The sequence below is a fragment of the Panthera tigris genome, chromosome C1, assembly GCF_018350195.1.
Source record: "Panthera tigris isolate Pti1 chromosome C1, P.tigris_Pti1_mat1.1, whole genome shotgun sequence".
Classification (NCBI taxonomy): Eukaryota; Metazoa; Chordata; class Mammalia; order Carnivora; family Felidae; genus Panthera; species Panthera tigris.
In genome coordinates this window covers 168,225,302-168,237,721 of record NC_056667.1, presented here as the reverse complement: position 1 = coordinate 168,237,721, position 12,420 = coordinate 168,225,302, and the positions used below count along the sequence as shown (strand labels likewise).

The 12,420-nt window shown below is 34.1% G+C and overlaps 2 protein-coding genes across 4 annotated transcripts in view; one reads left to right on the top strand and one right to left on the bottom strand.

The window, feature by feature from the left end:
• LOC122240810 overlaps positions 1-12,420 on the top strand; it is a 117,199-nt gene that overhangs the window by 57,454 nt on the left and 47,325 nt on the right. Inside the window, exon 5 of the mRNA XM_042993902.1 lies at positions 8,625-8,643. Coding sequence (XP_042849836.1) covers positions 8,625-8,643 — 19 coding nt within the window. The remainder of the gene's footprint in view (positions 1-8,624; positions 8,644-12,420) is intronic.
• The window catches only part of ITPRID2 (ITPR interacting domain containing 2), a 40,005-nt gene that overhangs the window by 25,015 nt on the left and 2,570 nt on the right, over positions 1-12,420 (bottom strand). For all 3 annotated transcript variants that reach the window (XM_042994845.1, XM_042994846.1, XM_042994847.1), the window contains exons 3-8: positions 11,266-11,315; positions 10,348-10,404; positions 8,014-8,053; positions 7,825-7,923; positions 6,438-6,646; positions 4,930-5,630 (exon numbers count right to left, since the gene is read on the bottom strand). In XM_042994845.1, the coding sequence (XP_042850779.1) occupies positions 4,930-5,630; positions 6,438-6,646; positions 7,825-7,923; positions 8,014-8,053; positions 10,348-10,404; positions 11,266-11,315 (1,156 nt within the window). The remainder of the gene's footprint in view (positions 1-4,929; positions 5,631-6,437; positions 6,647-7,824; positions 7,924-8,013; positions 8,054-10,347; positions 10,405-11,265; positions 11,316-12,420) is intronic.

Here is a 12,420-nt window from a genome sequence, read left to right as displayed (position 1 = left end):
GAGAGAGGAGAAGAGAGCAACATGCACAGATAAGTGGAGAAGGGGCAGAGAAAGAGAGGGAGAGAGAGAATCCCAAGTAGGCTTCACGAGGGCAGTGCTGACCCCAATGGAGGGTATGAACCCACAATCATGATCTGAGCCAAAATCAACAATCAGCCACTTAACCAAATGAGCCACCCAGGCACCCTTAAAACTGTATCCTTCTGAATCAATGTCCTGCTACCATGGCAGGCACCTGCTTTGGATTTTTTTGTGGTTGTTGTTTTCTGTGTGTGTGTTGTTGTTGTTGTTGTTGTTGTTGTTGTTGTTTTAACATCTGTCACATTTATTCTGACTAATATACATCTTCCGGGCACAACACAACACTACTGTACTGTCTTCTACAGAGCAGCAATATATGGAATGTTCTAACTCAAATAACCCTTCCTCTAAGGTTTAAGGAGACATTTTTAGCAGTTTAAAAAAAAAAATAAGAACTCAAAACTGGAGCTTTAGAAATTATAAATCTAATTTTTAATGACATGTCAAAAAATTTAAATGAAAGAATTATTTTCCTGAAGTAGTAGTATGAGGCTGTGCACCAGAGGACTTGAGTTCTTGTCCAACGTCTGACACTTTATCAGCCAGTCTGACCTTTACCAAGTGGTACGGTGTAGTCTAAAGTGGCATGTGTGTACAAAGACCCAAATTCAAGTCTTATTCATGTCGCATAGTGGCTAAATGGCTTCAGATAGTTATCAGAATTATCTGTGACAATTATGTCAGTTTTCAAAACTAAAAAATAAAGACTAAAACTCCTACTTCACAGGTCCTTGGGATAATCAAATATCTTGAAAGAGTAAAGTGGTAACAATTTACAACAGATCTCTCTCTGATATGACCCAGGGATTCCTTACATTGACACACCCTCAGCCCTCCCCAAAGTAAGGCACTGACATAGACGGGAACATTACATCCCTCAGAATGATGAGGAAGAATCCCTGCTATCAAGTAATATCCAATGTTAGAGGAGGAAAAATGCTTCCTCATCTGTAAAAGGAGAAAACTGGAGAATGAATACAAAGATCTCTTTCTGTGCTAGTTTATTATTCTATATTCGTTGCAAATTTTTACGTAAAACAAACTTTCAGGTTTTACTTGCAAGGTTTACTTTTTACTGTCACATAAATACTTCTTTAAAAAGTTACCATAAGTCTTTTAGATAAATGTCAAATAAAATTTAGTGGTTAATTGGGCTTCAAAGTAACAGACACTGGTCCATGTATCATGCGGGAGCGTTCATATTCTATTGCAAACACAATGCTTGTCTTCAAAACACAGTCAAATTTGAAAGGCCAAAAGAACAATTTAACTATCGATCAAGTATCTGATGGATTTCGGATTATTTTAACTCAGGCCAATAAATAAAACGGGAGAAAATCCTGAAACCTAACAACTAAAAACAAAGAGACGTAGTACTTAACTCAACAATCAGTGCAGAGACACTACCAAACTTCAGTAGCTTAAAAAATTATATATACTTCCAGTAATCCCTCTATTTGAATGTAAATTCATTTGTTGAGTGAGAAGACACAGAACAACCCATTTACAAGAATACGCAGCTAAAAGTTCTCCTTCCTCTAACATTTAAGTGTGAGAAAGTTTTCCTTGACATGAAAGATGAACGCTTGCTTACTGAGTAGGATCCTTTTGGTTTAACTATGAATCATTCATCCATAAGTCTACGGCTCTAGACAGTTACCATGATGTATTTATTAAAAATAAACCATTTTGAGAACCCAAGTATTATTTAGGGAAGTCATTAAAAATCTGAAAACTCAAGAATATAGTTTTACAACTTTTAGACACACTAGAATACTTTAAATAGTCTACAAAACATCTGGTAGTCTACAAAAACATTTTCTCATAAGGCAAACTGACTTTTAATTGAAAGTAGTCTCCGGCCTTTTATTATTTTTTTTCTTAACATGAGAAATAGTCACTCTCACGCTCCAAGGCCTGAGTCAGTCTTGTCATCTACTTAACTCCCTTTACATTTAAATATTTCCTCTCTTCACTTCTGGTGGCTGTCAGATCTTACCTTAGCCTCAGGAGTAGGCAGCTTCACGCACAGAGCGCAACATTTTCTCCTCCACCCAGCTACCCAAAGCAGCTGGCATTCAGTTAATCTGTTTGAGAACTGGTTTACTGACAGAGAGAAAGGGAGTGTCCTCTAACTTACATTTATTTGCTGTTTTTACAGGAAGAAAGTTCCCAACAGGAATTAAACCTCAAGGGAAAGGAGTCTAAAAGAAAAACAGCAACAATCTACTTTGAATGGGATCTAAAAGTTTGCTTCAGTAAGATTGTTCTCTTCATTTGTCAGTATAATTCAAGTCACACTTGGGAGAAGAGGAAATTAAAGAAACACATTATTTCCTTTCTTTATCCATTGTTCTACCACTCTCTTTAAAGTTCCCAAAGGGATAAAAACACAGTTCCAGGAGGTTTTTATCCATGTTTTAAATATACCTGAAGAACAAGGACTCATTACCCTTAAAATTCTCCATATATACAATGCAGCTATGGTTGACTATATCCATATATCCTTTTTTTGAAAACAAAAATCTTCTATTATTCTTCAACCACCAATGCCTGGAATTGTGTACTGAAAACAAAAAAAAAGTCAGGGGCGCCTGGGTGGCTGAGTCAGTTAAGCATTTGACTCTTGGTTTCGGCTCAGGTCATGATCTCCTGGTTTGTGTGATTTCAAGCCCACATCGGGCTCTATGCTGACACTGTGGAGCCTGCTTGAGATTCTCTCTCTCCCTCTCTCTCTGACCCTCCCCTGCTCACTCTTTCTCTCTCCCAAAAATAAATAAACTTAAAAAAAAAATTTTTTTTTAAAGTTCACTTCCTTGTGACATTACTTTCTTCATTAATTGCTTTTGCCAGCAGAGGGAGCAAAGAAAAAAAAAATCCTGTAAAATCATTAAATGAAAACTTGCCACCAAAGCATATCTATCTAGCACTTTATGTTTTTTAAAGACCTTCTGTGTAGGGTACCAACAATTAAAAAAAATACATAGTTTAAAATTCAGGAACTCTAGAAATTAGAAAGTAACACATAAGAGTGACTTCTCATCTGAGCTGCCAACATCAGATTTGCAAGTATCTAACATATTTTGTTTAAATTTTCATATTCTGCTGTTAAATTAACACCAGGAAACTGACTCTCATATCTGTCATAGAAGAGGGGCCCCAATGGATGGCAGGAAGTTACACTTTATTAGTGGTAGGACAAGTTCAGACCAAAACAAACTATTTGATAATAGTGAAATAGAACAAAGAGGTTTTAATTTAGCAAGTACTCAACTTATGAACTCATTGTAATGAGAAATGTATTAGGGATTAAACAGGAAAAATATAAAAAAATATAAAGAAACAAGGGAAGGGGCGTCTGGGTGGTTCAGTCAGTTGAGCGTCCGACTTCAGCTCAGGTCATGATCTCATGGTTCATGGGTTCAAGCCCTGCATCAGGCTCTGTACTGACAGCTCAGAGCCTGGAGCCTGCTTCAGATTCTGTGTCTCCCTCTCTCTCTGCCCCTCCCCCACAAGCACTCTATCTCTCAAAAATAAAATAAAAACATAAAAAAAAAAAAAAGAAAGAAACAAGGGAAAAAGAAGCCTACAAATAACTACAAATAATGTAGAGTATTTCAAAGGTCTACTTCTCTCCCTTTTCATTTCACTTTTTAGCTACAATTAAAGTAACAAAAGATACATTCAAAGACCACAAGGTAAATAGCTATTATCAGCAATCAAAATTGTGTGATAAATGCCTGATATTCATTAATGTGAGAGATACATATTCACCTAACAGGACACTTATGGGCAAAGTCAATTATCCCATTTGCCAACTCCCTAAAATAATGGCATGTGATTCTAAAATTACTCAGTTGCTACTATATTACTAACACCATTCTGTAATAAATTTTAAAAAGAAAACTGTACATTATAAAACTCATGGCCACAGCTCTTCAGCAGTACACAGATGTCAGTTTTCTAATGTGTAAAACAAGACCAGCACTGCCTGCCTCATAGACTTAAAAAGAAAAGTACCTGAAGGGCCTAGTACAGTGCCTGCCACAAGGTAGGTGCTTGATAAACTTCAGTTTCCTGTCTCAGGTCATACAGTACCAACGCATAAGCATTAGCTTTGGCCATTCAAAAGGTGTTTTAGTTGACCTCATCAAAATGAATCTCTTTATTTTGCCAATTTGAAACTTTTGTAAATATAGTAATACCTCCAGGTAGAAATGAAAAGTAAGCAAACATTGGTCTTCTAGGCTTGCAGAAATCATGTTCCCTGACCTGGTGTTTCAAACCTTATTCCTTGAGGTTCCTATCCTTCCCTTCAGATACATAATATCTTCAGGTTCTTTCCAATCCCACTATAAAAATCTATCCTTCTCGAAGCCTTATTCACACTTCACTTATCCTTTCCACTAAGATACTTTGCGAAAAGTTTGCCCAAAGATACATAGCAATTTAGCAGCAAAAAAAGAACTCAAACTCCTCTTTGCTTTCAGAGCCTATGTTTTTAACTATTATGCAACACTGATTGTAATTTAAATATATTCTCAAGGGTTTTCTCAAGGCATCAAAATCTTAAACTGAGAGAGAAAGGGGATAAAAGTTCAAGTATCAGCAGTAAATGTCAGAGGATGCAGAGGAGCTGATGAAGTAACTGTCTCATTACCCCGGCAATGGACGGTCCTGTGACCAATTCTTAGTTTGCGAAGCACAGAACCAAAATTTGAAAACTCAAAATCAGAATGATTTTTTTTCTAGTATAAATCTATTAGCCACCACTCATCTTATAGACATGTTTTGTATTTTCTTCCCTAATTCATTATTTGAAACAGGTCTCAGTAATATTTTACCTACCTCTTCCATTTCAAAGGAGTCCTTCTGCTGTGCCATTATATTTCTTATGGATGGTATCGTCAGTGGTGCACATGGCTCTTTTTCAGGTGTGGACACATGGACACCCTTCAGCTCACTGCCATTTTCCAGCTCACTGTGGCTGGACATGCTGAAATCATTAGCTAAGTCAGATTCTAGAATACCAGATTCCTCACCCAGTTTATTCTCATGGCTTTGGGTTTCTCCATTTTGTTCACTTTCAGTTTTTTGGTTAAAATTGCTATTTGCTACGTCAGAAAGTCTATCAATGTCAGAATTCTCCGTAACAGTTGCTGAACTACCTGATACTTCTTCTTTAACTGTAGCCAACATAGAAGATGAGTCTTTCTTTTTTACAAGTTTTTGACATTTTTGATCATTTTTATTGCCACTTTCTTCCATCACCGAAACATTCGGAATCTTTCCTTTATCAGTTGCTGGGGAAGGACTACTACTTTCTCCTTTCTCTGTTTTATCAACACATAAATTTAGTTTTGATAGTGTTTTCATTAAACGATTTGCAGTGTTACTTCGGGTTAAAGGCGGAGGTGAGTCTGTCTCCTTGTTAGAAGTCACTGAGGACATACTTCCAATTCTCTGCAGGGGAGTCCCAGAGACTTGGGAATATAAAGAAGAAAATGCATTGGCCACAGTAGTAAGCACTTCGATTTGACGAAAACGGCCTACAAAAAGAAAAGGATGTTGATTTTATATATGTTTATATATGTATACATATATTAAACTATTACTACTTTTTAGTGTGCCAAAAGTCGAACTTAAATCACAAAGATTATAAAACCAAAACTTCTTTCCTTATCCAACACTTAAAGTTTCTCTACTTTTACCAGGGAAAGGGAAGATTTTTCACTCTCAACAGCAGAAGTTATGTTTTAAGAATTTAAAAATTTATCTTTTATGATTTAAAACCAAAAAAAGCACGAAGTGTGACAATACTGAAGAGAAAAGAACAGCTATTGTTCCATAGCTTGATTCTATTTTTATGTCTGACTTAATTAAGACTCTTCCAAATGTTTTCCTATGGAGGGAGGATGGTAGGATTGGATTTACAGGTCTCTTAAAGCTGTTCCAAGGACCATCTGAGGATCCCTATTTTGGAACTTCTGTTCAACAGAGAAAAATAAGCAAAGATATAATATAAATAAAAATTATCAAGTTAGCTATGCTATTTTAGATTTATAGAAAATGCCTAAAATTGACTGACTTCAGTTAACAGTAACAAGCCTCTGCCCTATTTCTTTCCTTTTTGAACATCAGCAATCTGGAGGGAAGTTTAAGAAAAGTACAAGGTTTCATACGTCAGTTATGGTAACAAGTAAGTCAAGAATGAAGAGAGGGAAAAGTTAACTTTTAGTAAAACAGCTATTGTGTTAACCTCAATAATTAAGTTCCCAGTGCTATTCCTAAAACTTAGCAAGGTTTTAAAAAAATAAGACCATTTCACTGTGGATGCTAATATTTAAAAACCTTACTTGTTAAAGCGTAATTTGGATTTTCTACTTCCATCCGTTGCATTTGAGCACTCAAAAATACTTTAATATCTATCCCTCTGGCAAATGATGATGAATTAAAAAATCTGGAGGGGATTTTGGAAGCAATATCTGGTTCATCTCGTCCAAATCCAAGATTATAAAGAATTTCTTCAGGATCTTCTTCATAAAGTTCCAACAATTCTGAAACACTACAAGAAAAAAAAAGAAACATCAAGATATAAAATAAGTTTATAGTCCACATCACATTATAAAAAAGAGCTTCTGCTCTTTACACCATTATTATTTATTTCTTCATACATTGTGTACTAAATGTGATATATTACTCTTAAAAAGAGTCCATTCTTTCAAACTGTTACTATTGGAAAAAAGAGCTAATCCCCAAGACGACACTCAATAAGACTCCCTAAATGATTCCTCACCTTATATTTTTTGTCATTTTAAGAGAGTCCTAGCAAAGCAGCTAAAACAATTAGAGAACAAGTGAGGGAGAATAAGGAATAAACAGATGAAGGAAAAGATGGAAAGGGAAAATATACTGGGAAGTTGGTAGCACAGGACATCCTGCAGAACTCGAGCTTTTCTGCTCTCTTTGGCTGTCACTGAAGATGCAACACAGGTAACAAGCTGAACTCAGAAAAGTGAGGGAGGAGCTTACTTTCAAATTTTCTCTAACCACTTTCACTCAGGAAGTAGGAGGAGTAAGGTATGGAGAGAATGGGTTACTCAAAGGAAAATCTTGTTCTCATTCGATTGGGAATTAAACATTTCTTATCTCTTCTTCCTCATACTAGTGATAATCCACCTTCTGAGACTCACTGAGGAAAACAGGAATGTTAGAGATGAAGCTTGAACAGAAGAAAATTTCAATTTGTTTCACAGAAAATGCTCAGGTTCCAATACAATAAATTGGGTAACAATTTAAACTGGTTCCATGGGCACATGTACTTGCCTATTTCAATATATATTTTGAAGATCTTTGATTTAATATGTTGAAGATACATCTATGCTTAAATATCAAGCTTTAAATTAGAAAGGTTTATTCTGATTGTTATGTAAGAATAATTTAAGACCACGCCCTCCCCCAAAATGGGAGAATTCTGGAAGAAGTTCTTCCACTATGGAGTTCCGATTTCAAGTTGTTGATAGGGCTCAAAATACTCATTATAACAAGAATTCCAGCAGCGTTATAAACACATCTGCTGCTTTTTATTTAATCTTAATTTAAAAAAAAGAAAAAAGCAATGAATGAAACATTTTGTATTCTTTTGATTTCATACTATCAAGCCAAATCCAAGACTGAAAAAACAGTAAAGAGTAGATTGCCTATAACACAATGTAACTGTAGTATAATTTCAGAATAAGTCACCTTGAGACTGTGCCACTACTTTTCCCAGATCCAGTGGAATTCATACTTCTCCCTTTCTGATGAAACTGCAGTCTTCTCTCTTTGGCCAAGATATTATTGCTATAAGCAAAATTAGACTATATGAGACCTTATTTTCATAAATGTTCTTCATTTTTGAAAAGGAAGAGAATAAACACCACAGCTACCTACCAGTTTTCAATTTGAGTATCCGTTTCATGGAGGTGGTTGGCTACATGTATAAAGAATAAATGCAGAGCATAATTGTTAGTAGGACAGTAACTACTGTGAGATAATCATCAAGAAAGCATATTAGCCAAATATTACAGCTAAATGCCTAATATCCCAAACTCATGTCTTGGTTCATTAAATCTAGATCATTAAAAGTAATATACAGATCGATATGAAGAGAATCAGTAGCTTCTAGATGGTGTTTTTGTTTGTTAGCAATGTAAAATTAACTACTTCCTTCATTGAATGTTTAAAATAAAAGCTATACAGATAACCAATTAAATTTCTATGTTTAACAATTAAAAATAAATGGTAAGAAGATATACAGCATCTGTAGTAAATGTGTTTCTAATTATTAAATTTAAAAGCTATTACTAAAGACCTTTCAAGAGCAAAAACATGACTTAACATTATTTAAGTGTGGCAACAGTATATATAAGTTTCTAAGGTGCTTTTTCAAAGACTGAAAATTCATCCCAGTTACAACCAATTTTTCATGCACGTATTTTGAAAATTTCTACTCGTTTCAAAGTAAATTTTCTTTAAAAAATTGTTTTTAAACTTTATCCTAGATTTACAAGTCTTAAACAGGTAAGTATTGTTAAGTGTAGAGTCCGTTAAATTTACTGCACTGAACTTTTATAGGCAAATATAAAGAAGGAAAATAATTATAAACATATCTATTTCAGCACACCAGATTTTTTCTCACTTCTGATTTACAAAGTCATGGCAATTTGTTAGTCTGTTTGTACATCCACTCAGAAAGATGCCTAACACGTAATATTCAATAAATATTTACTGAATGAATGTAAATAATCTTGAAATAATTTTCAGTAAAACAACATAATAGTTCCATTCTTCTCTGAAACTTCCTTTTAGGTTCTGGTTTCCAGAAAATTCATTCAATATGGATGAACAAGCAGACGGAGGCAGTTTTTAGGGCAGTGAAAATACATTTATGATATGATAATGATAGATACATGGTATCATACATTTGTCCAAACCTACAGAATGTACACATGCAAGAGTGAAACCTAATGTAAACCGTGAACTTTGGGTAATTATGATGCCTCATTATGGGTTCATCAGTTGTAACAAAAGTACCACTCTGGTAGGGGGCATTGATTATTGGGAGGGCTATGCATATATGGAGGCAGGAAGTACAGGGATAATCTCTATACCTTCCTCTAAATTTTTCTGTAAACCTAAACCTGCTTTAAAAAAACAAAAAGTCTTAAAAAAATTCCTTATTGTGAAATTAAGGCAGATATCAAAATTGCTATTTACTGTAACATTGAAATGCATTTTCAGTAAGGGGTTGGCAACATGCTCAACTGTACTAATTAGGAAGCAATAAGTCTAAGCTCTTTACAGAGTTTATTCCTTGAAAGCACATTAACTTCAATAATAAAAACTAACATATTCACATATTCTAGAGTCTTAAATGTTAGAAGTAATATACACACAGATTGATTTAAAATAGCAAAAGATCAAGGTTATTACATTCAGTGGATAAATTCACCATTCATCAACTTATAATCTAAAAAGATTTAATAAAATCCTTAATTTCTTTTTGATAAAAAAGTACACATTAATAACCCAGCTGTACAACTACCAATAATCTTCAAATACCTGTAAAATAATAAAAATGTTTAATTCTACATTGTGGAAAATTTTACTATAAATCCACTGGAAAAGATGATACAATCTGTGAAAATTTAAACATGGTACGACACGCTTTTAAAATGTTAATGCAGTCTGGAATAGACATCAACATAATGTTTTCTAATTAAATTCTAATAACTCTAATTTTGTTTTTGTTCTTCAGTGTTCTAACAATCTGGAAAGAGAGTAAAGGGGGGGGGGGGAAGATGGGAGACACTTGAATGCAAGGAGATAGACAAGCCACAGCTGTAAGTCTGACATAAGGCTACCTCACACTAAAAATAAGCTTCAATTTAGTCTTCTCATGTATAAATATTTAAGTTTCCTTCCTTCTGCGGGACAATTCTTCCCTCAGTTCTATGACCATTGTTTGCCCCCAAACAGTTCCTTTAAGCAATTAAGTCCAAGGAAGACAAGGACATTCCACAACGATTTTTAGAGCCATTCCTACAGGTATCCTACAAGCTCTGACTAGATTATTAACATGTCAAAGGTTCTGTAAAATGTGTCTCAGCCATTTTCAAGACCTTTAACTTTGGCTGAGGACTGTAAACCTGAAAGCACTCAACCTTTTTTTTTTTTTTTCATTTTAAACCTGTATGAAAATGCAGTTCTTCCAAAAAAACTTACCTTCAGCTCCCAATGACAAATCATCTTCAAAACTGCCTCCATTTCTCACAAGCACACCTGAAAGAAACGTAAGATGCATTCTAGTGTTCTGTTCTTTTGGACTCACATATAAAATCGTAGTTTTAGCTAAAATTGACCAAACAAAATGTAAGCTACAATAAGGTATTTCAAACCTGAATATACTCATACATTATTCTGATTATATAATTTCAAAAAGCAAGTATAAGCTTTACTTTATCGCAAAGAAACCATGATCTGCATCAAGGTAAAATTGTTATAAGCCCTGATAGAAGTTATTCTATACTCACTATGTCTTTGAAGATACTCATTTAACTAACATCGTATCCAAGAGTTTCAAGGAAAATCAGATCCCGGAGCAATCACTCCTTTTACCTCCCTTAATAGTCAGAAGCTCAAGCTAGATTTTTCTAATACTATAAGTGTTTTTTTTTTTTTTTTTTTTTTTTTTTTATATATGCCTTGCCACTACCTGTACATTCTTGTTGTACTTTGAACTTTAGAACTGTGTCTCACACAGGTGGTAAAATTTCAGGTGTGGCAATTTCGGTTAATGTAATGTAAGCAAAGAAATGCTGTACTAAAGCTGACCCAGTTCACTCAATATTTTCCTTAAGTTTACATATTCTATTTCTGTATTTAATTAGTTTTCATAATATCTAACTGGATAATAAAAATATGAGTTTCACACTGTGTAAAGGTTTAGTGATTTTCTTAAACTATTCACTGTTTTACGGTTCATGACAAGGTTTCTTTCTTTTGGCTTTTCTCTCAGAATGGTATAGCTTATAAAATGAACATCACTTTTATAATTTACATATGTATACTTTCACTCAAAGCAGTGAAATAAAGTAGGACCTTCACATAAAGAACAGATTTAGAAAGGCAACTTTCTCTTACCCTTGAGTGTATTACTGCTTTGCTCATCCAGTGAGGCTCCCAAAGGGGTACTGAAACCACATAAACATATAAACCTCAGTCTTGAAAAGCTGTCTGGAGAGTTGTCACTGCACAACTTTACACTTAAAAGGTCATAGCCAGCAAGCTTCTAATCACATTTAACTCTCCTCCCCAAACACAAAAGGAATGCAAGAGTATTACATAAGTAATATCCTCCTAACTAAGCAAATACCTATCCTCAAGTCAGTTCACCAGGAATGATTTAATCACACATCTGATCTGCCAGCAATTAAGAACAAGAATTATAATTACAAATGATATGAATTAGCATTTTCTTTACAAAAACAGAAAAAGAGAATGTCAACACGCATTAAAAAAATGTCTGCTCCCCTCAATCCCTTCCCTAGAAACAGGAAACAGAATTAAAAGAAAACAAATCTTTATCTAAATAAAATGTAAAAGTCAGGGTCTAGTGAGAAGTAAGGTTCAACAGTTTTTTAAACCTCATCTGTTAAATCTATCACCAGCATTTTAGAGCATCAATTAGTGCCTCCCTTAACCCCAACTACTATCTTTTTTGGTCTAACGGAGAAACTTGAGATTATTTTTTTCTGCTTTGAAACTGTAAAATACATATATCTTCATTCAACTCTGTAAACTAAAAAGCTGGCTTGAGAATCAACCTTAAGAACCAGCCATTGCTAAAATTCGTACACATTCTTCCCGTTCAAATGCAGATAACTTAGAAATCTTTTTTCAATGTGAAAATGTTTTTCGCTTCTGTCTAAAAACTGAATTATATTAAGAAATGTTTTATTTTGAACGTTCTGTTTTATGATATAAACCTTTCATCAGTAACAATTTATATCTCTTACAAATTCACATCAGACATGGAATCAATCATAAAAATATCAGTCTAAAAAAATTTATTATTGAAATGGCAATTTAATGTTAAAACTTTCTGCAAGCAAATACACAGGCAATGGTAGTTCTTCGAAAATTAGTGCTTTTGAAATGTTAAAGAATCACAACTACCATGAAAACAATAAAAAACTGAGCCAAGTTTTTACATATATTTTAATGAAACTTGAATTTATGCCTCTATAAAGTCCTTCTTTCTTGATGGCTACTTTCTTAGGATAAAACACTGTATTA